A 25892-nucleotide genomic window follows, 5' to 3' on the forward strand; every position below is an offset into this window, starting at 1 on the left:
CATATGTTAATGTATGGCACCAGATAAGTGAAAGTAAGGTAAAAAAAATATATAAACATCCAGTCCATTGTGACATTTTGGTGGTAGAAACATTAGTTGGTGATTATGTCTGCTATACAAACTTCTTGTCCTTGACTCCTAAAAGAATGGAACTGAATCAGCCAATATACACATGTTTGTTACACAATGTCACTGACTCCTGTTTAGGTTCTATCTTGCCTTTGCAATTATTTACAGATAAGTGGAGTGAGTCAAACTACGCTAGTTTTTGTTGAAATTATGACAGATATAATTAATACTTCAAGAATTCAAACTCAGAATGTTGAGAAACAAAACTTAATACAGTGAGTTTAATCAGTATTAACATACTTAATGTTGTCAGTGTCAGAAGTATAATTAGAGATGGTTATGTGGTGAAGAAAAGACAACAGTACTTCAGTACCTAATATTATTTTAATCATTTCAACAAGTAAGGAAGACCTCTTCAGACATTGCTTAGTCCTATTAGACTTCCTTGGTGAAGCATAGACCACATCATAGCCATCAAAGAATCACTAAGTAGATCTAATAAATTGTACGTGAATAGGTATTAGAAGTTAAACTATTTTTAAAGCCAAATCTCCAAGAATGTTACTCAGGCACCATCATAAATGGCTCATTAGTTACTCAGACACCTTCTGCATGATAAAACAATAATTAATAATTAATCGTAGAAGTTTTATTACGAAAAATTTGGAAATTTTGAAACCTTATTCAGGTACCATATTGAACATCTTCTAAATGATTTTCTTGTAACTATTTTGGTAAGTATGAAGTTTCAAGCATAGCTGGCAAAAGCTAGTGTAATTGGAACATGAAGAGTTGTTCCCCATATTTATTAAAATGTTTGAGATAATGTGAATCATTGTGCTTATTTCTAATCAAATTTTTGGTGCACCCTTCATTAAACATGTTAACACTAATTTAATTTTGTTTTATTTTCTTATACAGAGGGTATCTCTTGGTGATGAATATGAGTGATTTATGTTTTATAGAATGTAAAGTATTCAGTCAAGCACTCAACTGTTTCTATCCCTCCACCCACTAGCGTAGCTAGAGTGTGTACCGCCTGGGATGGACCACCCCACCCCCCACTCTCCAGCTACGCTAGTGCCTCTGCCTGTCTAACTCTGGAAATAAGAGTTCACAAGCTGAGTCTACATGCCACTCAGCTCAGTTAATTTCATTTATGCTAAAATTAACTGATTTTACCTTTCATAAATTAACTAATTTTACCTTTCATAAACTATGAAATTCAGATAATCTTAATTGCCTTCTCTTAATTGCCTTCTCTTAATTGCCTTCTCTTAGTATATATGTTTGACAGTTTACATATGTGATTAATAAATTCTTTGAGTATAAGTCATTATTTTTGTTTCCTCTTCACAGAGAATCCCATACATTGGTGAAATAGCTGATCGTATGTCTATAGGTAAAGCTATAGAAATCAAAGGGGTACCAACATTTGATCATGACAGGTAAGCATAAAGTAGCATTTAGAAACGTTAAAGCTCTTTTCATTAGAAAACACTCAAGAAAGTTGTGTAGGTTGTATTTCTTGAAATGCCATCCAATTGCAAAATGATACAATACACTTCTTGGCAGTCTGAACTGGGAAAATAATTTCTTGATTAGAAACAATGGTCTAAATTACTTTCAAATATGAGGTATTGAGCTGACAGAATCATTAGCATGCCAGTTCAAATCCTGCGGGGATCAACATTACCGTTCGTCCTTTCGGGATTGATAAAATATGTACTAGTTGACCACTGAAGTCGATGTAATTGACTATCCCACACCCCCACTGCCTCAAAATTGCTGGCCCTATGGTAATTTCTGTTGACAAAGATACTCAAACGTTTTTCATAATGTTTGTTGATTTGTTTCTATTTATTTATTTGATATTTTAACAGATGACATTTTAGGCTTTTTTTTTCTTTTCTTTTTTTTCTTTTTTTGCATCATTTATGTAAAATTGAAGGTTCCAGCTGGCTGGCCATGTGCTGAATTGTTCAATGAAAAGTCAACAGTTTGTATACTTTTCAAAACCACAGTTTTCAGATAACTAAAGTACCAAAGAAAACCAATTTAACTTTTAATGGCTATGCTTAGTTTACTATAAATAAATAATTAACGATTTAGGTCCACCTTTATATTCAGTACAGTAGGGGATGAATATAATGCAGTAGAGATGGAATACAAGACACTATACCAAATTATTTTAAATCATTTTTAAGACCATTATATCAGATAATTAGTCATAATTTTTAATATCACATTTTTAACTTGTGTTTTATGGAATTAGCCTGTAACTCTTTAACATTCAGATTATTCTGTTAAATGAAATGCTTATATGTTTATTTAATCACATTGCTTTGAATTAATAGTGAATTATCCCATAGTTTTGAGATTTTAATGATATGATTGTTTAATTTTACAATGACAATGTAGGGTAAATGTAAGAAGCTGGATCTGACCAATCTGAACAAAAAAAAAGCATAGAATATTTGGGCCTGATATGGCTGATATGAAGGCTAAAAAATCTAATTTATAACTAGAAATAGTTGACTTAATGGTTTCCATGAAAAAAAATATAGAACAAAGCTAAGAGTGAAGAATCCTCTACAAGCTGGCAGAACAAAATAGTTGCAGCATTGTTGAAGTGGTTAATGCTGCACTGGCTCGGTGTAGAGACTGCATAATAATAAGGCAAATAGTACAGGCCAAAAAAGAATAGAAACTGAGCATTCCCTGCTAGCTTCAATGTTATTCAGTGCCAAAAAATGCCGAAACTGTTGATCTCCAGACTTCTGGCACTCCATCAGTAATAACAATGTAGGTTTCAGTTGATCCAGTCAACAGATCACCCTTCTCATGAAATTGACTTGCAAGTGGCTGGGCACACCACAGACACACATGCCCTTAGTACAGTTCTCAGGGAGATTCAGCATGACACAGAATGTGATAAGGCTGGCCCTTTGAATTACAGGTACTACTCATTTTTGCCAGCTGAGTGGACAGGAGCAATGTGAAATAAAGTGTCTTGCTCCAGGAAACAACATGCTGTGAGGAATTGAACTCGTGACCTTCTGATCTTGAGTTGATTACCCTAACCACTAAGCCACATACCATATACATAAACACATGCTCATACACTATGTGTATGTGGATAATATATTGCTGAACTACCCTATCTCAGCCCATATCTCTGCTTGTTCCAGTTTATCCCCACCTTTACAATCTGCATACAGAGAAACAATTGTCCTTATAGGGTTAAAAAATATAAATTAGCTAGAGCAAGGAGACAGAGAAAGAGACAATCAAAATGGACCAGAGATGAATAACTTTCTTTCATGTTTTTACATGTCAGTTGGTTTGAACAACTAGTCCCTTCTTCTCAGATCAATAGCCTTGTGCCTAAAAAAAGCTATTATTACTGTTGCTATTTTATTTTTTATATTGTTATCGTTATCATTATTTTCATTAGCATCTTCTTTCAATTCTGTTTCCATTTCTTAACCGAGTGTCTTCCTTACGCTCTAGGGTAGAGAAACGTACTGTGTAGATTAGTAAGCTATTAAAACAAATACACCAGATTGTTCATTTACAGAATCATGTGATAGGGAAAAGAGGAAGACAGCGAGAAAAAGGAAAAATAGAAAATAGAAAAGTATCATTATTATTATTATTATTATTATTAATAGAAATGATAGTGACAGACTGACTACTTCTTTGTCTTTAATTGCATCTCTTATTCTGCCAAAGGCAGAATTTGCTGTTCCCTCTTCCAGGATTTTAATAAAAGCAGTACCAGTAATATCAATTCAGTCATATGTAACCCTGTTTCAGATGTTATGATCTTATGCCAATGTGGAAAATCACTACAGTGGTTGTCAATATCATTATTATTTGCCTGTTTATTTATTTTTGTGTAAATTCTTTGTTTTTAGTGGCACCGATGCTGTAAGGTAAGATATTTGTGTCTCAGCTTCCAAGTATAAGTCTTCACTTGCTGGAATGGTACAGTCAGAAGCATGCAAATATTAATAGCCAGTTATATTTGCAGGACACTGGATGCTGACAATTTCATCTTTCTCATTCATTATCTTCAAATATATCTTTGTCTTCTTGCACATATTTTCACTGCTTAAGCTAATCTCACGCAACATAGTAAGACAAACCGAAATAATTTATTTTTGTAGCATGAATAAGATTGTCTTTAGAGGAAAAGGTTGGGCGGGGCCGCAATGTTACCAAAGCCATTTTTTTTTGTTTTTTTTTACACAGTTGAAAAATAAAACTAATGTTCCTGACCTGCTTTGAGTTCTTGACTTATTGCACTTATGAAAAGTATGAACATCGCAACATTCAGTTTACACCATCTTATAAAATTGCTCTGCAATTAGAAAAGACAGAACACAAGGCATGGCTGTGTGGTAAGAAACTTGCTTCCCAACCACATGGTTCTGGATTCAGTCCCACTGCGTGGCACCTTGGGCAAGTGTCTCCTACTATAGCCTCAGACTGACCAATGCCTTGTGAGTGGATTTGTTAGATGGAAACTAAAAAACAAGCCCGTCATGTATATGTATGTATGTATGTATGTATGTATGTATGTATGTGTCTGTGCTTGTCCCCCACTATCACTTGACAACTGATGTTAGTGTGTTTATGTCTCCATAACCTAGAGGTTCGACAAAAGAGACTGATAGAATAAGTACTAGACTTACAGAGAATAAGTCCTGGGATCGATTTGTTTGACTAAAGGCAGTGCTCCAGCATGGCCACAGTCAGATGACTGAAACAAGTAAAAGAATAAAAGAATATTAGCTTGATCCTTTATTTTGATCAGAAAAGAAAGTTAGGGGCAGGGCAAAATTTTTATTAAGACTTAACATGGATTTGCAGAGGAGAGTGGATCTGATTTTTGGCAAGAACAGAGACAAGAATTAATCACTAAGCCAATATAATTCCTTTTCTCTTCACTGCTGATGTAATTTTAATTAAAAATTTTTGAGCTGTTTATGTTAGCCTGTACTTAACTATTTGTTTTCTGCTCAGAAGTCATACTGGGTAAATTTCTCAGTCATTCATCCTATCAGTGAAAACAAATTTTGTTAAAACTTGCACATGCTGTCTAAAAACACTTAAACATAAAATTAAACTGCAAAATATGCATCTAGTAGTGCTTCTGTACAAATGAATGCATATGTATATATATATATATTACAATGGCTGCTGCATGTGTAGATAGAATGCAAGATTAAATGCAAGGTTGAACATATTATTGTCAGTATATCCATATTTGATTGCTTTATGATGTTTTTTTCCTTGTATCTTTTTATTATTTCTAAAGTGAATGCCTCTAATAATAGTATATATATCTATATATATCTGGCAATCTGTGGGATGGGGGTTTTGGATATAAATTCTTTGTTAACTATGCCTTGATCATTTTTGTTGCTGTATAGCTCCAGATCAGTCTTAAATGAGATCTATGATCTAAAGCATTGATGTCATGAGTATTTCATTTTATTTTTATTTTTTTAAATGGTGATAAAATAGGGCACCCTTGCCTACACATTATTTAATGTGCCCAAGACAATGAGCTGGCAGAATCATTAGCACACTGGGCGAAATTCTTAGCAGTATTTCGTCTATCTTTATGTTCTCAGTTCAAATTCCACTGAGGTCAACTTTGCCTTTCATCCTTTCGGGGTCAATAAATTAAGTACCAGTTGTGTACTGGCATCGATCTAATCGACTGCCCACCACCTTCCAAAAATTTTGGGCCTAGTGCTTAGAGTAGAAAAGATTATTTTATGTGCCTTTTTAGTATGGCTTGAGGGTGATTTAGTTGCTATTTCTTGAAGGTTCAACAACTAAATACTCTCCCTTCATTGGTAATTTTTGTTGTTTTATACGCATGGCTATTTGGTCATTCTTTCAGGGAAAGTACAAGAAATTAAAACAAAGAAAAAAACAATTTGGTTTCATTAAAAATAAACATTTCTCTTTTTTCTCTTTTTTAGGACCCTATTTATTAATTAATTTATGTATTTATGTATCTATTTTTTTTCCATAAAATTCTTTATCTCCCCTCTGCAAGGGAAGTTAAGCACTTGACAATTTCTATATTGCTGCACCATAAAAGCATAATTACCTGATTTAGATGTCAGAATATACACTTCTGAACCTATACGAGCAAACCTGCATTCACAATTGTAAACTTGCACATGCAAACATGCACTCACTTGCAAGCATACACTTTTATATGCAAACTAGCACTTGCCTACCATGATCATGAACTGAATACTTTAACCACTTTTCATTCCTTATTGAATACCAGTCATTGACTTTTCTCCACTATGCTTCACTCTGGGCTGTCTTTTCCTCTTACAAGTCTTGTTGGTTTTGAATTGTCATGGAATCTTCTGTAACTTTGCTGTTTTTTCTAGGTATGACAATGGCCCATTTTTATCTCTGAGAAGTGGTCCATATTAGTCTAGCTATTATCTTTTGACTTGCCCAGTAACAGAGGTTTTACTAGGAGCTTGCACTCAATGGCTTAACTCTTAGGGTCATTGAGACACACAAGCCACTACAGTGCAAGAAGAACTGGACGTTGTAGTGGTGAGAGAGCATGAGACAAAATGCCTCATGGTATTGAGTTTTTACCTTCTAAGTTAAAATCCTGCTGAGATAAACTTTGCCTTTTATCCTTCCAAGGGTTCAATAAAATAAAGTATAAGCCAACTATTGGAATCAATATAATTGACAATATTCTAATTCAATGTAGAATTTTCAAAAAAAAAAATTGATGATAAATAGTCTGTTCTTTCTACAATATGCATGTGTGTACAAAATTTGGTTGTTCTTTCTAGTAGGATGACCAATTGGACAAGGACCCTCTCCCATTGTTGCTATTGTTTAGCATTGTTTTATATAAACCACAAGAAATTTTATAAAAGTTAACAAGTTATAAAGGTGTGTATCTGTGTATATACATATGTATGTAGTATGTGTGAATCATTTATGATAAACTAATTTTTGCTTTCTATTTTCTATCTTTTTGACAATGCATTTCAAACTGCCAGATTTAGCATCAACATCTGTAGTGACCCTAATGGAACAACAGGTCTTCATCTAAACCCACGTCCTGATCAGAATTCTGTTGTTTTGAACCATTATGATGGCGATTGGGGTGAAGAAGAGGTGATTTCTGACAACCCATTCCACCCATGGTCTATGTTCAAGCTTATGATTGTTGCCAGCTATGATGGCTACCAAGTAATATAAATTTCTTATTTCTAGAAACTTTTGTATCATTTGAACCCCGTGATTAATAAGTTTTATTCATTTATTTACATCTTGCTGAGTTTAGTGGAAGGGACAGTTCTCATGGTCTTTGCAGGTCTTTCTAGATTGGTGAGATTGATGTCATTAACCCTTTCATTACCATATTTATGACCAAATACAGTACCTTTATTTCAATTAATTTTGAAAATAATGAAGTATTGAGTAATCTGTTGAGGAGCTTAAATTAACATGAAATTTAGATAGATTTTAATTTAGTTTACTTTAAAACAGAAAGTTTGTGTTATAGACCAAGGTGGTTTCAGGTGTGTTGGCATTTAAAGGGTCAATGTCTGTCTTGAACCTTTATAAGTCAACACTTGCAGGAGCAAAGAGTGAATTCCAGAGGGCTGACCTTCCTGGAAGGAATTGACTGAGTGTAGTGGTAAGTACAGAGCCTGGATGATAGGAAGAGAAGCATGGGAGATGGGGATGTTTGAATGGAGGAGGCACAAGCTCAACCTGGAGTTATTATAGTATCAGTAGAAAAGGCAAAGAGAGAAGAAACGGCACACCATGAAACTTTATTAGATGGGATCTAACTTCTGCAAGTTAGTCAATTAAGCCATGGTGAGGATTTCGCGAAAGGTATAACCTTCATTTTCCATCATTCCCAATCATCAACCACCCACAAGTTTTCTTACAATTTCTTGATTACTGTTACTCAGCCACCCTCATTGTGATCTTCCTGTATTTCTTACTGGAGGAATATTTATTGATGCATAACAATACTGGGGTTCAGTGTTATGTTAGATGGGTGAGCCACTTGATTTTTATGCCTTTTTTAACAATTAGCTGAAGTGAACAAGCATTGAGAAAGCTCAGTTTAGAAGAATTATTTACTTTATAATGAATATAAGGAGTATATGAACATATGTTGCACTCATTATAGTGTGTGTATACATACATGATATACACACATATGCACACACACACACACATACATATGTATGTAATATAATTTTTTTTTTTTTTTTGTATAAACAGGACTACATTGTCCAGTATGTCTTTTCCTAATTAAAACAGTAAAATGAGATTTGAGGAAAATCTGGTTGTTCTTTCTAGTAGGATGACCAATTGGACAAGGACCCTCTCCCATTGTTGCTATTGTTTAGCATTGTTTTGTATTAACCACAAGAAATTTTATAAAAGTTAAATTATAATTACTATATGTATGCTATATTTCCTGATGTTATCCATGGTGGCAAAAATATACTTCCTAGGTTGTGCCATCAGTTGATAGATGACACTCTGTGAAGATTATAATTCATAAGACTTAAGTTCATCTTTTGAGATGAATGTTTTTATTTTTAATTTGGTATTTACTTCTATATTACATTTCAATTGGTTTGATTTCAGCCCATCATCAAGTGTATTATTCCTAGAGCAAGTGACTTCAAAATTTGAGATTTTAATGAATAAAAAAAATTTAAGGAAATTAGCCATCTTAGAAATTGAACAATTTGTTTTAAGTCAATGCATGGCACTACTTGTTGGAAATAGCAACCAAATTCCAATGAAATCCTACCTTAGCATCTTCAACTAAAAGGACAAAGTATAATCCTAGATTAGCTATGCCTGAAAAATAAAATGTGACAGCCATGTTTGGAACACCTCAGTCATAGCTTTGTCTGATCAGCAATCCATCAACTCAAAAGTCCAACATTTTTAACAGTTGGTTACTTTTTTTCACTCTAAAGCATACCCTTTCTATCAACTAATTAGAGACCTTTTCAATAACTTCAACTGGAGATTCTTGCACAAATTCTTGAGCAACATGTGATGTAATTCCCATTCCTATCCCCACCCCAACCGTGATTATCATTAGTAAAACTAGAAATTTATTTCTCTTCTAGATCTTTCTGAATGACAACTACTTTGCACTGTTTCCTTATCGGTGCAGCATAGATTCTATGAAGTATCTCTACATCCATGGTTGTATTAGCATTGCTTCTATCAATTACTTGAGACCGCTTGTAAGTATTTTACTTTATTTTTATTTTTTATTACCATAAAAACCCATGTAATTTATGCACTTTAGGGGTTGTGTAAATTGCATGAGTAGATCATTTCCAGAAGTTTATTGAAATTTTTTTTGGTTGAAAAAAACGACATACAAAATGAACATTCATACTGGAAGTTGACTCAGTTAATGTCAGAATAGGGTTTTATAGAAAAAATAATAGCTTAAATACACATAATAAAGTTGACTTTATTTATGCTGGACGGTATAATGCTTACTTTTTCTGTATAAATTTACTAAAGCCATTAAATGGTTAACTAGCTTTTGAAGTCTGGCATTCATGCTGGCAAACAGGGTCTGGGCCATATTTTACATAGCTTGGAGTTTCTACCTATCGCAAGTGGCTTCTAGCAGCAGAAGCCTAAACTATGACAGGCTTGTCCAACAGAGAACATTTCTGGTTACTTTTGGGTACCACCTCATATATATATATATATATATATATATGAGAAATTAAAGACAGAAAATGCATACACTTTACATAGTTTTAATATAATTTTGGAACTATGATACTACTGTTTTGTTTAACCCCAGGAAAATATCTTCTCCAGTTGGTTAATGACACAACAACCTGTGTCCAATATAATGTGAGCAGGGAAGCAAACCCCTACCATCTAGCAGTTTGACAGGATCAATAGACCAATGTTTTCAGGGTATTTATCTTGCTCAGCACAGTACTGAGGAAGGGAAACAACTGCCATGTCTAGCAGACATGACAGTCATTCATCATAGCTTGTAATAATAGAGAAAAATAAGCGACATTCAGCTGCTGATATTTTGCAGCAAGTAAAGAAGCTAGTTCTAAAATCTCTCTCTCACTATATATATATTTATTGTATTTTGTCTGGGAGAATTTTAAATAATCAAACTTTAATAAAAACAGACCTTTACTTGCCATATTGGATTCCATCATCGCATTAATAGGTTATTGTTAAAGTTGTTGATTTAAGCAATTTTGTGAAAACTAAAGACTATATTTTTTTTTTGTTTCTGCAGCCAATGGACTTCACAAAAGAAATTCCATCTGGATTGCAATACAAAGATATCATTAAGGTGACTGGATTTTTCACAACTGGAGATAGGTAAAAACTATTTTTGCATTCTTTTTCAACAGATACAGTTAATATTAGGGAATATAATTGAGACATACTACTAATTTATACATTGTGTTTACATATATTTGCCATGTCTTTCAACATTGTTTGTAAACATAGTTAACCATCATTTTTCACCTGGTGCACCATTCTTTTGAATGCACTACACCATCTTTTCAAAAGTTGTGCATCATCCTTTCAAATGTAGTGCATTGTTCTTTTGAATGCAGTGCATTCTGATTTTGAATGTGGAACACCCTCCTTTTGAATATGGTGTGCCATAAGTTAAACATGAAATATATTTTATATAAAACAGATATTCAGAATACCCCTTTTTATCATTTTGACACCTTTTGGCATGTTATTACTATATAGAAAAACATATGTATCTGAGAATACCATCCCACTGAAAACTTCCCTTTCTTTCCATGCTTTCTCTTAGATTACTAAACTTCAGCAGTTGAAAGTAAACCCCAGTCATTGAAATCACATTCAATTATTCTTGCCCTTGAATCCAGGAACTGTAAAGAGCCAAAGCGACAGATCTTTTTCTTCAGAACTAGTCAATAAAAAAAAAAATCTTTCATCCTGTCCAACTCTTTCAACCTATGCCAGCTTAGAGAGCAGACATAAAATGAGAAATAGATATATATGAGCAAGGGTGGGAATAGTTAATAATCCATGGTTAATTTCTGGTTGCAATAAGTTCACCAATGATATGAGAAAGTCATGTATCGACCATACTTATAATGAAACCATACAATTACCGGCACAGTGGAGGTGCAATGGCCCAGTGGTTAGGGCAACAGACTAGTGGTTGTAGGATTGTGGTTTTGATTCCCAGACTAGGTGTTGTGAGTGTTTACTGAGCGAAAACACCAGCAGGGGGTGTTGGCAACCCCTGCTGTACTCTTTCACCACAACTTTCTCTCACTTTTTCTTCCTTATCCTATTGTACCTGTATTTCAAAGGGCCAACCTTGTCACACTCTGTGTCACACTGAATCTCCCCCCGAGATCTACATTAAGAGTACACGTGCCTGTGGAATGCTCAGCCACTCATTTCATGAGCATCTGGAACCCTCATCATCGTAACCAACAGAGTGCCATAATGACTGGCACAACTTTGTAGCTTTCCCTCTACAAGTATGTTAAAACAGACACTGACTATGAATCTACTGTCTTGAATTCCTCAACTCTTTACCATGCTGCCTTCTAGAATTTCTTTTCTTATCCCCGCTGTGATCATAGATACAAAACTACTCAAATTTAACTTTACCAAATTATACAGATGTTCTAATCAAGTAAAGAAGTGTTAATAAGGACTATGAACATTGTCTATCTCTCAGTATAATAAAGCATAAACTTGTTATCAAATGGATAAAGAACATCTTTTTTTTTTTTTTCCAACACATTTTATAGGTTTGCGGTTAATCTGAAACATGGTAATGAAATTCCTCTCCATCTCAATCCAAGACGAGATGAGGGTGAAATGGTTTTGAACTCTTATACCGATGAGGAGTGGGGCGAAGAAGAACGACATCCATTGCCTGTTGGTTTATTGGAGGGTATTCCTTTTGAAATGAAGATTAGAGTGAAAGAAGACAAACTAAAGGTAAGGCTTTGATGTCAGGGTGATTAAAAAGCAAAGCAGAGAAACTTCCAAACTTTGAGAAAATATTAAAATAAATAGATATTCTTTTTTTCTCTTAATTAACGCAAGGGGACAAGCAGTCAAGCTAGCTGTGCGAAGGAACAGGCAGCCAAGCTAGCTGTGCAAGAGGACAGGCAGGAAAATTAGTAGTGCAACTAAGCTAACAGCATGAAAAGACAATCTTTCTAATACAAATGCCTAAGAGACAAATTTACTGAGTTTAAAGAAAAAAATTTTCTGTATCTTAAAAATGTCAGTCACTAAATTGATGACTGCAACGTCGAAAGTGTAATCTAAAAATTTTCAGTGTAATAAAAATTGCAATAACTTTATGCATTTATCTAGGAAATAGATATTCTTGTATTGAACAAAATACTTTCTGTCATAAAATTCATAGATAATTCTTAACTCCCTGTCTCTCTTTTGTAGGTTTATATAAATGAAAAGTCATTTGCATCATTCCATGCTCGAAAACCAGTTGAAAGTATCAACAATATTTCTTATAATGGAGAAGTATATATCTATAATATGCAACTTCTTCGTCGTGTGGTAAGACCTTTCAGCTAATATTTATTTACTTTCTTTCTCTCGCTTTTTTGATATGTAAATTATGATGTACACCAGCAGTGAGATTAAAATTTGAAACTAGAGAGTGAAAGCTGTCATTTAAATCTTTCGTGTTGACATTTCTAATGAAATTCAGTGTCTTTTTCACTCAATGCTGAAATTGCCTAGAATTTGGAGAGATTTAGTAAAATAACTAAATTTTCTATTGCTAAGCTGGTGTTCGAAATTTAATGATTTTATAAAAATGGATGGTGGAAGTTTTTATTATTTTCTTCAAAAGAATACTAATACATTATTTTGAATGATAGAATAAGTGGCAGTCTTGAGCTTGCTGGCATCAAAAGGATTAAAAAGCTTAAGGAAATAGTCATGATTTCCTGGCAAATGATTTGAAATTGGTACTGTAACATGCTTGGAACCATTGCTTCATGATATAGTTTCTCCCCAGAAATAACATACTTTGGGAGTGAATTCTCTTCTTCACAATAAATGAAATCAAGCAATAAATAAGTGTCAAAATATTGCCTAATCTTCCAGCCTTGATGTTTCATTGTTTGAACTCCTTGGATTTTAGGCATGATTGATACTACATCATCACCTTCATTCACTGAGTCATAAGGATCAGTTACTGATTGGTTGTATAAGGCAACCTTTTCAATGTCCAGAGTGTTGTCAGCAATTAATCTCCTTTGTTACATTCAGAAAATCTATTAATTTGACTGAACTGCAGTCTGAAACATAAACATTTCCACAACATTGATGGTCTCAAAATGTCAAATAAATTGTGTAAATGCTGGAGTTCAAGTGAGTTAACATTTATTCTTGTAATTCCTTTAACTCAAAAATCAAAATAAATAATTTTAAATATATATATATATATGATTTCTCCTTTCTGTTCCAGTTATGTTTGGGTTTTCTTTTTACTGAGAATGGGAAGTGTTTGCAATACCCTTAGTTAGTCTTTGTAGTTTCCTAGAATGTTGCAGAGCCTTAGATGAGAATTTCAGATATAACTAGAAATACAGATCTATGGATTGTGTCTAGCCATTTGTCCATCTACTTGTGCAATATAAGACAACTCAGTTACGATTAACTTGAAGATAGACCTCGATAATTGGCTATTTTCTAGTTATACTGTTTGGAAATACAAAAGAAAATTAATTTCCTCTTTAATTTGATGATATTAGTTATCCTTGCCTTGGGCCCTCATCTTGTTGTGGAGTCATACAGGCACACCATTAAGACATAAAGTGCATCTTTGACATTTTTAGTCTTGGTGAAGCCTATTCTTCTCCAGATGTGGCCACTGTGATTTCTCCTAGAAAGGCAGACAGACAGAAAGAGAAAAAAATATCAATCCAGTACACTGCTGGTACTATAATTATCAAGCCCCAAAAGATGAAAGGAAAAGTTAACTTTGGTGAGATTTGAACTTGAAGAGCAGAGAGCCAGAACAGTGCCATAAGGCTATCTGATGCTTTAATAACTCTGTCAATTCACCTCAAAAGTTCTTAATGTAATATCTGTGAAACCTTAACTTTCAATCTAATTTAATAATATTCTGTCCAAGAATATGATAGATACTTTCTTGTCAAAAGGCAACAACAAAAAAAGATATAAATCAACATTTATGATGATTCGTGAAAGCACTCCAGTGATAAAACAATCACTCTTTGTCAAACTACTGCAAGGTTTTCACACTTTTCTCCTCCTTTAGTTTTAGATATGTATAATTTTATTTTTATTAATTTTTACTTTTTATTAAAGGATGTCCCTCATGTTGAGAGGTTGCCTGGCACATTGGCTGTGGATCGCTGGATCAAAATTGGTGGTTCTGTGAGGAAACATGCTGAAAGGTATAGTTCTGAAACAACACAAAATGTTATCCACTAATATCAGTTTCTTTTGTTTAGGAACAGTCAGTTCTTTTAGAGTAGTATTTCCCAGCATGTGAGTCATTATCCAATTTTGGTCAGAATATAATTCTGAAAGAGCCACAAATACAAAATCTTTTAGTTTTCATATATTTGACAAACTGTAAATTCTTCATGAATATATTATATGACAAACTGTTAGACATGAGAACCACAACACTTAAAGTTAACAAAATAAAAATCAGGAAAAGTAGAAATATTGTGACCTAACAAACAATGGTCATAGAAGGTTTACAAATATGGATCAGTGTGATTAAAAGTGAAGAACTATTATTCTAAGGGCTGTGTGTGTGTGTGTGTGTGTGTCCATTTGTAGTGTATAACAGTGGTGTTTATTAAATCTAGAGACAGAAATGATTTGAACACCAAATAATATCAAAATGAGTTTATATTTCAAAATGTTTATCTAGTGCTTAATCATTTCTGCAAAATCAGGACACTCATGTGATTTTGGGAAAACCAAATAAACATTATGTTAACAGTTCAATTATCAACATTTGTAGAAGAATCACCAAGTTTTAGATTTCAATTATAATACGTATGCATAAACATGCAAGCACACATATAAGAACATATGCAAACAAACACACACACACACACATAGATTAGCATAGAAAAAGCAGATTCAAAAGTAATAACAATGATTATGAAAATGATGATGATTGTAATAATATTAGAAAATTACTATTTTTAAATCTCACAACAAGAGATATTCAGCAACAGTACTTTGGAGTAAAGACTGCCAACATAACATGGCAGTCCTGGTTTAGGACAAATGTTGCTGTAATTTAGCCCTAGGAGATATCATCTCTATCTGGTTATACTATATGATCTGTGTCCTTGTTTGAAAATATAAGGATACAGATCGTGTCGTATAGCCAACTGGAGATGATGTCTCCTGGGGCTAAATTACAGCAACATTTGTCCTAAACCAGGACTACCATGTTATGTTGGCAAAAATCTTTACTCCAATTGTAATAATATTGAGAAAATATCTAAAGTGAAATTTGTTTTTTCAGATTTGCTATTAACTTGAAGTGTGATGATGATATTCTCCTGCATCTTAATCCTCGTCTAAATGAAGAACAAGTAGTATTAAATCACTACTGTGGTGGTGAATGGGGTGAGGAAGAAAGAACTTCAGACTATTTCCCTTTTATGGGTTCTGAGCCATTCGAGCTTCTTATAGCTTGCCAAGAAGAATCTTTCAAGGTAATATTCTTTATTTCACCTTTTTTTTTATTCATGTCCTTTATTAAATTTTCAACAAGGATTGTCCTTTGAATTACAATCCATCTGACAGGCATTTATGCAGTTTTCCCTCTGCCTAATTTTATTCACAAGGTATATGTTGACTTGAAGCTATACAAAAATAACACTTGCTCAAGATATCATGCTGCGGGATCAACCCTGGACCTTGTGAGTTTGAAGTAAACTTGGCTATTCTATGTGTACAAACACTTCATATAGTAAATTACCAATCTAATGAGCTAGTTGTTCCAACTATATGCCCTACTCAGTAGACAAAGGCAGTGAATGTAAGCACCACATAGTTCTAGATTGAATCTCACCATACAGCACTGTAGGAAAGTGTCTTCTATCAATGGTCTCAAGCTAACCAATATTTTTATGTAGAATTTGGTTGATGGAAACTCTGCAGAAGCTCATTGTAGATATGTTGTAAATGTATGTATGGTATGTATCTATATGTGCATGTTTATATATTATTCACCATTATATATCATTGGTGGATGAAAATATAGGTAAGAAAACTAAAATAATGATCAATAAACAAAATTCCTTGAGTTGTTTGTTCTGCATCAAATATGGAATCTAAACCAATGATGATGTTGCTCACTAATTGTGATATAAAATGGATTCCTTTTCTTCTGTTATTGCTAATAAAAAGAAAACAATTTCTAAAGCTTGGCAGTCTCATTGTTTTCTTTTTAATAGATTTTTATCTGTTTTTCTTTCTGTTTTCAGATTTATGTGAATGGAAACTACTTGACTGATTTTGCTCACCGAATGCCTTTTGAGTGTGCCAAGACTTTGGAACTTTCTGAAGATGCTCACTTCTTCCATCCAGAAATTTATTAAACCTTTTTGGCTTCATAAACTTTTTAGTTTTAGTTTCATACTAAATGCATGTTCAATTTTTTAACATAAAAATGTGAAACTGGCAAAATATGCTTTTGAAATTACAAATTGCCTGAAATGTTAGCTTTAATGATTCGATTTATATTCTATTAAAAAGGATGAAACGGTTGTAATTTGTTATTGACTACATAATGCAAAAAAAATAAAAAGGGGGGTGCTAAATTCAATAAAGCTTTTTCAATAAATGTTTTGTATTGTTAAATGTATGTGCATATATCTGTACATAAATTCATATATTATTGATATCACCTAGAAAGAGGGTTGAAGTTAGGCCAGAAGAAATTGATGCCATCAAACAGTATCCAACAATCATCAGGTATTTCAACACTGAACAACACCCTCCTGTTGGTGGGTCAGCAAAGGTGGCCAAATCACTGCTTATCTCCTCTTGGTTTCCATCTTAACTTATTTCCCTTCCTCCATAACCAGCAAGAGACTAATTCTACTGCCCCTCCCATTGTGTGTACAGCCACCCTTCACATTTTTCCTCTCATTCCAATGGTTGTAAGCATCCTTCATGCCAACTGGGTAGTGAATCCCTTACAGCCAACCTTAACTGGGAAAAGCCATGACTGCCTTCTCTTTTTCCCTGAAATTTTGTAGAAAGCTCTTGTACTTGGTGCATTTACATTCTTATGCCTGATCTCACCCTTCTTCCTGGTTCCATACTTCAACCTAGATCATGGCCCTCTTCTTATTGATATCCATCTTCCATTGTAAGAAATGGAAGAGCCAAAACCCTGCTATCTTCTGCCTGTAATTCCAGTGATGTCACATAGAAGAAGTAAGTTTTCAACCTGCACAACGACTGTGTTGCTGACCACCCACTTTCACCCAGACCTTGTGTTACCTGCATATCTGACATGCTTATCCTAGGAGTCCCAGTGCACCATTATAACTATATTTTGTGATCTTGAATTCCTCTATCACAGGTGACAGAGTAAGTTAGATTTCCAGATCTTTGGCAGAAGCCTATTGAAGTGAAGCTTAGAGGGACACTTAGCCATCTAGTTGTTTACTTTGCTCTCCACTTTTTCTATTCTTGTCATTGGAATATCATACCATGTTAGGAGAGCCATATCTGGAAGCCCTGATCCTTCAATTCTCCTCAGCTGCTTGCAGTCCTGGTGACGTTGCTGTCAGGGGGTGAATTGTCAGATCACTCACCAAGGCATTTGAGTGGATTTTTCTCTATTAATGGAATAACCTCTCCTAGCACTTGTAACTTGATTTTGTTTATTTGCCTCTCCTGATCACCATACACCTAGATTTCTTGCACACATTTGCCATTTGTTTAAATGAAGCTGGCACTCATTCTGCCTACACATACATTGTGGTTGTCACTGTAAGGTCATCAATGAAACTCATTAAATGTTGTTGGCTGCCTGATTCTATTTCTGGCATTTCAGCTCCTTTATCAGTAACTGTTATAAGGAGATTCATTCCTGTGATTTAAAGGATGGGGTAAATTGTGCAACCAGTTAGAATTCCTTTTTCCAGGTCCTGCCACTGAGCTGTAAAGCAAGCTGCTTTGAAATATAACTGGATAGCTCCAAAGTAGCTGGTGATCATTCCCTGGATGTGCAATTATATTGTAGTAACGCCGTGCGCATGCGTAGTCTCACGCATGCGTGGAATTCAACAACCAAGCTTTCCTGCTTCATTTTGTCTCTTTGTTGCTGGCCAGCGATTGAGCAAGGACGTGTTTAGCTGTCTCTCTCTATCTTGCAAACTTACGCTAGACAGCTCGCTCACATCTACATACCAACGTCCCAACAACCATGCTCACACACACAGAAGACGTCTCAACAAACGAGAGCTAAAGATGTATATTTTCCACCATGAATAAATGTTGTTGAGTTGATAGTCTGGAGTTCAGCGTTCCGTTAATTCTTAATTTTATATAGGAAAGTCAGGTGTACATCTAAAGATGTATAACCCACTTCTCTATAATATCGTAGTTTCAAGAACTGCATACGTTGGAGTACCCAAAAGTAACCGGAAATATTCTCTGTGGGGCATTCTCTGTAATTCACTCTTCCACCGTTAGAAGTCACTTGATGTGACCCTCGGGCATCGGTCTGCCGACCGAGGTCGTTTTTGAAGACCTACTGCCATATGGTGCGTCTTTGTTTTGCAGTGCGTCGATTGTTCGTCAATTTTTTTTTATGACTTTTGTCCAAGTTTTGTGATGGCAGAAATGAAGGAACAGCAGGCTTCCATGAAATTCTGTTTTCTGCTGAGGAAAATAGCAACCGAAACAGTTGTCATGCTTCAAACAGCTTACGAGGATGCTGCCATGAGTAAAACACAAGTTTATGAGTGGTTTTCATGCTCTAGGAATGGTCACTTGCTTTCATTAAGAAATCCTATTGAGGATGACACACTTTTTACATTTAAAACTATGCGTACGAGTATGACAGTATTAAACTTTCAATTTTTATGCAATTGTTTACACAGAAATTGTGAAAATTTATGTTTTCCTACGTTTAGTGGCGCTGACTAAGTATTTCAAGCAGTTCATCTGGGTGAGCTGGTCTTTCACACGCCGACCCCCATTCGACACCTTGGCTATCATAGAACACCCCCCTGTAATTCCTCACCGACTCCTAAGGGGTCCCTCAGACCCCCTTTAACGACCCCTGTGCTAGATGGTTCAAGCACATTCACATTACACAACCAGCAAAGCATGCTACTTAATTTCTTCACTTATCCTCAGCACTCATGATCCAAGGCGACATCGCATTTCGTACACAAATGTCATACGCTTTATCCTTCATTCTGCTTTGTTTGTTTCCGTCTATCAAACAAACAAACAAAACGCGCGCGTGCGTGCAAAAACAGAGTGAAAGAGAGAGGAATCTTTAAAAGCACTGAGATAAAACTAGAAAGATCGTATGATAAGGAGGAGACATTCAGTATATAAATTTAGAGCTGGAAAATAATCGTAGAAAAACAACAGGAAACAATAACGTTCAACGTGTGCATTCAATGAAAAAAAATTCAAATTAAAAATCGGAGTTAGATATTTTTCTGTAATATATACGCGCGCGCAACGGAGTTAATGTGTAAGTATTTAATTTAGTTGGGTAACAGATTTTACTGGGATTCAAAGGATCAGACTAATCAAGTATATCGATTTCATTATTTTGCTGTTGCTGGTTTCAATGAGCCTGAAATAAGAGAAAGTACAACATAAACAATTGGAACCACAAGCTAAGAGGTCCTAAATTGCATATTTTGAGACATTCTGCTTCACATATCTACAAACTGGTTACACTTTATGTCTATGTAGGAAAAGTTTACACAAATTATCCAACAGCGAAAAAAAAACCCAGAAAAACTGGTATTTTTTTCGAAAGAAATCTCTCGATATATTTATTATGCCGCTGGTTACAAGCAATTCTATATAATCTTCGCCTTAAATATTATGAACTCACGATCAGCTTGTACAAACTAATAAGAGACGACGTTATTATTCACTAATTGCAATCTAAACACAAATGTCATTCAAGGGAAATTACTTCTTAAGGAACTGAGTAGCCTCCCTTAGAACACTACTCTTGTTTTTCAGCTTATTTGCGCAGAATTCAAACTTTCATTCGTCCCCAGATGGAAAAAAAAAGCCTGTTTAATTCATTCGCTTGATACTATATTATATAGATGTAAATGAACTTCACTTAGTAACTGCTACTAGAAAATCCCAAATCAGTTCTTAACACACTGGAAGGATCTCTAATTGAAAACCTTTCGAACGAAACCAACTGTGTTTCCTTTATCATTTAGTTATATTACTCTGTGTGTGTGTGTGTGTGTTTTAATCCCCGCTTTTTTTTTAAAGATATGTTGTGGATTGAGATATCTCACCGTTTCTAGCCGGTTTATTAGGATTGTGTAATATATGCGCCAATGTAAGAAACTGTATTTATTGATATATTAATGAAATTTGTTTAGAAGGTTCAATCATATTCACCGTGAACAAATGTTCTCAATACTAATATAAAGGCTATCGGCAACACCACACATATCCATTTCTCTATCTCTAAGAAATACAGTGTTTGGTGGGCCTAGTCGAAACAAATACGCGGGTTGGGTTCCAATTGTAAGCTCATGAAGTAAATTTATTTATATTGCATTTATTCTTTCGACTACTTCGAAAATATTTTCCTCTAATGCTCAACGTCTCTTTGTATTAAGACAACGTCTGCAGTATTCAGTCACATTTGTTTGAGTTGTGAGGTCAAATCCCACGGAAGATCGATAAAGTAAGTACCAGTAAAGTGTTGGATGTGTTGTCGATATAATTCACAATACCTCTCCCTCGTATTTATGGTCTTATAATTTTTTTTTTTTTTTTTAATCAATATAATGCCGAAAGTGGAGGCGCAAAGGCCCAGTGATTAGGGCAGCGGACTCGTGGTCATAGGATCACGGTTTCGATTCCCAGACCGGGCGTTGTGAGTGTTTATTGAGCGAAAGCACCTAAAGCTCCACGAGGCTCCGGCGGGGGATGGTGGCGAACCCTGCTGTACTCTTCCACCACAACTTTCTCTCACTCTTACTTCCTGTTTCTGTTGTGCCTGTAATTCAAAGGGTCAGCTTTGTCACACTGTGTCACGCTGAATATCCCCGAGAACTACGTTAAGGGTACACGTGTCTGTGGAGTACTCGGCCACTTACACGTTAATTTCACGAGCAGGCTGTTCCGTTGATCGGATCAACTGGAACCCTCGACGTCGTAAGCGACGGAGTGCCAACAACAATAATGCCGAATGGTACTGGTCTTAGTCATATTTTTAATTACGTCCCTTTATTCAATATTCCAAATTCAGTATCAAATTCTATTAAGGTAGATTTTTACCTTTCATTTGATTTGGGGTTTATGAAATAGCCCCAAGTAGCTTACTAGGGGTCGACTAAATTTACTACATCCCTGCCCATAATGTGTAACTTTGTACCTATTTTAGGTAACTGCTATTTGATGCACAATACAAACGAAAACCGAAAAATATGTTTCTTTTGACTTATCCTAAACATGAGCGCGCACACATCTACATACGTGTAAGAAATATTAAGTTGGATGGAACCAGTCAAAATTTAATATTTACAAGGAGATTTGTAGTAGCGCGACTGATTTAGTTTCAATCTGCAATCAAAACTGTGTCACAACCATAGCCTTCTCAGAGCTCGAAGCTTATCTTCCTGCAAACCAGAAAAAGCTGATAGTGACAAAATGGAATGATTTTCAACTTGACCTACTCCTGTAATAAACACATAAGTTACTTCGAATCAATATATGGATATGATCAGTCGTTTAGCATAAAATGTCCAGGACGAAATGACACTCAAAACCTAATGTGTTGATTTTGATAATTAAAAAAAAAGCATTAAATTGTTGATACTGTCTCAGTCATTGAACAAATCCTAAGATAATATATTCGTAATAAAAGAATTTTGCTTAATAGGAAGGTTCTGAGCACGAAGAAATCTTTTACTGTTTTTACACATTTTATTGTAATGCAGATACATGTATAAAGTTGAAGTTTCCAAGGTTTTTATGGTACTTGAAATCTTTTCAAACTGTGCTTTAGATCATTATAATTTCATGACTTAACAAAATGCTGTCTTTGTTTTATACTTTATATATACTTTCGTGAATTCTCAATTCATTTTTTTTACTATAAACATAAGTAATTCTACCTGGAATGTGTTTTATTCAGTAAAAGCTCTGGAGTAGATAATTCTTATTCTGCGGTCTGAAGCTCCGATGAAAAGGTGCCTACTTGGCCCAAAACGAGAGCGTGCAGCATGGTTGACCACGAGAAAAACATGAACTTTTTAATTGAATTCCAATAACCCAAATGGACTGTCTCCGAGACTTGTTTGAAGATCATTGGAAAAGACATCACCACTGGAAGCCGAAGGCGCCTGAAATAAACAGATCTGATGGAATGGAGGGGAATGAATGGAATGAAAACATCTCTGTTGCCCAAACTAGTCATACTGGTCGTACCAATGGAGATAGTTACATCCAATTACAAAGTCAATAAGAGTTTTATATAGCAGTTTCACATCTATCCTGTATTGTTATAGAATGTTGATGGAGCCAAATTTTGTAGCAACATAATGGGTGCTCCTACGTTCACTTGCAGATTGTGAAGAGTGACAGCAATGGGCTGAATAAAATTAGTAAACTCTGTTAGACAGGAACTTTTAACATCAACTAAAATGTGATATGATTTGTACCATCTAGTATGGGATGGTAGCTGTTAAAAATATGCTAAATGGCACGTTCACAAAAGTCACTCATGGTTTCTATAATTCCGTGAGGAAATGAATAAACTTCCAAAACCGTTTTTTGAAATGATGTTAATTTTTCAACACGATTTTTTTTTTTATTATTCTGTATTTTGATATCTCCATTCTCGGTGTCAACTGTGGTTGATCATTGCTTCCAACGGATGCAAATCTTTTTGGAAAATGGGTATTGAGACACCTCTTAAGTGCAGTTCACTGTCCCCAAATATAAGTTTCTTTGAAACATGCTCTAAACTCATCAGCAGACGTACTTTTGAGATAAATGGCAGACTTTGTCATAAATTATAAGAGAGCAAGACTGGCTTCGTCTATCAAGTTGGTGCTACCAATGGGTTTTATAAGGTGCAATCAAGATCGTCGACTGCAAATATGCGAGACATTATGGACTCTCGTAATTTCAATATGGTCTGTTTCCGAACCTCTGCCTGCCCAGTTTCTTCGCCAAAATCGCACGCAAGACTGTCATTCTATACAAGGTTGAGTGGCAGCTTAAAAACTGAAGGAAAACTCTTGTTTGCACCGATTCTAGAGGAAGCCACTTCAGTAGTGATCATATGCGAAAGAACTTTTTGCCAAAATTTAGGTGAATAAAAAAAAAAAGATTTTCTATTCTATCAGAAGCCTCAAGGCTCGAATTAGATATCATTAAGTGTTGAAGCCCTGTCTAAGTTTTATCTGGAACCAGGAGTGGCATATTTTCATGGGCACACTGTTCCAGTTAAATGCCATTGCAGGTTGCCTGAAGAATCTCTCGACTACGAATTGTAGCTGCCGTTCTTACTGGAGTTAGCAGTCTACACTGTTCAAGTTCATTAGCAGCCATGGACTACACAGAATTTTCAATGAGGATCAGTGTTTGGTTGTTCATAGCAGAAGTAAACTTCAGTTGTAGATTGTTTGACTTTCGGTTTGCTTGATGCAGTAGGTCTTCTATTATAGTGGATTATGCCAAAGTTACTGAGAATTGAATGAAGGTGAACAGGCACAGAAAATGACAGTAAGAAAGTTCTTGGTCTTGTATATAGAAGGCGAGACCACAGCCCCTCTCAAGGCATTGTTCTAATCTTCATCATCTTACAGGAGGCAAACTTTGGAGTATTAATTTATTACCCACCAGAGGCAAACAAAGAGGGGACGATGCATAACATGTGGGGGCACACAAGAAAATAATAGGATAAACGTATGAAAAAGAAAATGAAAACAATGGAATGAAGCTAATCGGCCCACCTCCAATCAGCCTCATTTGTACCTCTCCCCTTTTAAACCCAGTTCCTTTAAAGAATGCTTATTTCATATTCTTTCAAAATATCAGTGTAATCTTTAATTAATGGCATCTTGTCTCTGTCCAAGTTTACTTCCCAATACCCATAATCAAATCTATCTAATATTTCATGTTCTTTGGTTAATATAAAACTACAGTGCCGCCCCTTCACATTAATATACCCCTCAGTCTCCACGCTTTTTTACGTCTTTCCATGAAGCTATCTCTTGGTTTAATTCTTCATTTATATCATATATCATACCTATAAAACATTTTTTTCCTTTAGCCGGAGTAAGTTTGGCGGTCCTTGTGTACCTGTGTCTTTTTTTTTTTTTTGTGTCGGAGAGGAATGGGTAGGTTTGGTGTCTGTGAGGGGAGGGTGTGCCGGAGAGGGTGTGGGTGGGGTGGGAGTGGGGTGGGGTTTTAAGTCCGTATCACTTGCCTTTTTCCTTCTGTTTCCTCCACTCATCGTCTTCCACGTTTCCTCCCTTTTCTCCTTTGTTGGCGGCAAAGTCTCTTCCTTTTTTCCCGCCGTTTCCTTCACCGGTTCTTCCATTTCCTTCTCTTGTTCTTCTTTTGTTCTGCCCTCCACCATTACCTTCATTACCACCTCGTCCATCGTAATGGTTTCCGTCATCCTTTCCAACGTTTCCGCCGACCCTTGAATGGTCATTTCCAGTGCTTGCCCCTTCTACATTTCGCATTGTGTTCTAGTGGTCTGGAACACCGTTATATCGTCCTCATTTTCCATAAGGACCGCGGCTGCTATCCAGGCCACATCTAACTCCGGTGGTGTTCCATCTACCCTTATCCTGGCTGCACGTCGTCCCAGGTAAGCGGGTAGAAGGACTATTTCATCGTTTTTTATGGTTTCTGCTGCGAGCCTCTCATCCTCACTTCCACCGTGCCAAATTTGTTTCCTATTGCCAGGTATGTAATTTCATGCAAAATCGGCCTAAGCCTCTCGGATTCACACACTTACTGCAGTAGCCCTTCAGTTGTTCTAAGCCCTGTAAAAGAACTAGGAAATTTGGGTCTGCAACCAGGCCTTTCGCGACACCCTTAAAAAGCAAGGAACTTATCAGCACGCCCTTGTGTGTGTGTAAAATCGAATATAATAAAATTAACAGTTTGATTTATAGGGAATAAAATCTGAATAATTTTGAAATGTAAACAAATTCAAAAGAAAGCAACGGGAGAATGAATAATTTTTTAACTTCCGTGGTGCTTTAAACCGCAAACAAACTTTTCAAAATTATCCCTTTTAGATGTTGTTTAGCTCCGTATCACTCCGCATCGTAATCAGTCACTCAAACCATGAACATCAGTCGTGGGGTCTTTGTTTCTGCTTGCTTTTATATTTTCCTTTGTCTTTTTTGCAGGTGTAACTCGGACCACATTATCCAATATGTTCTTTTTAAGACAATAGAGTGTGATTTGAGGAAGATTTGGCAGCTATTTCTGACAGTTCACGTAAAATCTTTCTC

At 35.3% G+C, this 25892-nt stretch overlaps 1 protein-coding gene across 3 annotated transcripts in view; it reads left to right on the plus strand.

Annotated features, from left to right (window-relative positions):
* LOC106867183 (galectin-9C) overlaps window positions 1-17011 on the plus strand; it is a 61975-nt gene extending 44964 nt beyond the window's left edge. For 2 of the 3 annotated variants that reach the window (XM_014911980.2, XM_052966593.1), the window contains exons 6-15: window positions 1429-1517; window positions 3990-4007; window positions 7137-7329; window positions 9252-9371; window positions 10415-10500; window positions 11934-12126; window positions 12595-12714; window positions 14500-14588; window positions 15686-15878; window positions 16653-17011. In XM_014911980.2, the coding sequence (XP_014767466.1) occupies window positions 1429-1517; window positions 3990-4007; window positions 7137-7329; window positions 9252-9371; window positions 10415-10500; window positions 11934-12126; window positions 12595-12714; window positions 14500-14588; window positions 15686-15878; window positions 16653-16766 (1215 nt within the window). In that variant the 3' untranslated portion in view covers window positions 16767-17011. The remainder of the gene's footprint in view (window positions 1-1428; window positions 1518-3989; window positions 4008-7136; window positions 7330-9251; window positions 9372-10414; window positions 10501-11933; window positions 12127-12594; window positions 12715-14499; window positions 14589-15685; window positions 15879-16652) is intronic. The other variant, XM_014911982.2, reaches the window with a different exon arrangement.
* Window positions 17012-25892: the final 8881 nt, after the last annotated feature.

The sequence above is a fragment of the Octopus bimaculoides genome, chromosome 3, assembly GCF_001194135.2.
Source record: "Octopus bimaculoides isolate UCB-OBI-ISO-001 chromosome 3, ASM119413v2, whole genome shotgun sequence".
NCBI classification, from domain to species: domain Eukaryota; kingdom Metazoa; phylum Mollusca; class Cephalopoda; order Octopoda; family Octopodidae; genus Octopus; species Octopus bimaculoides.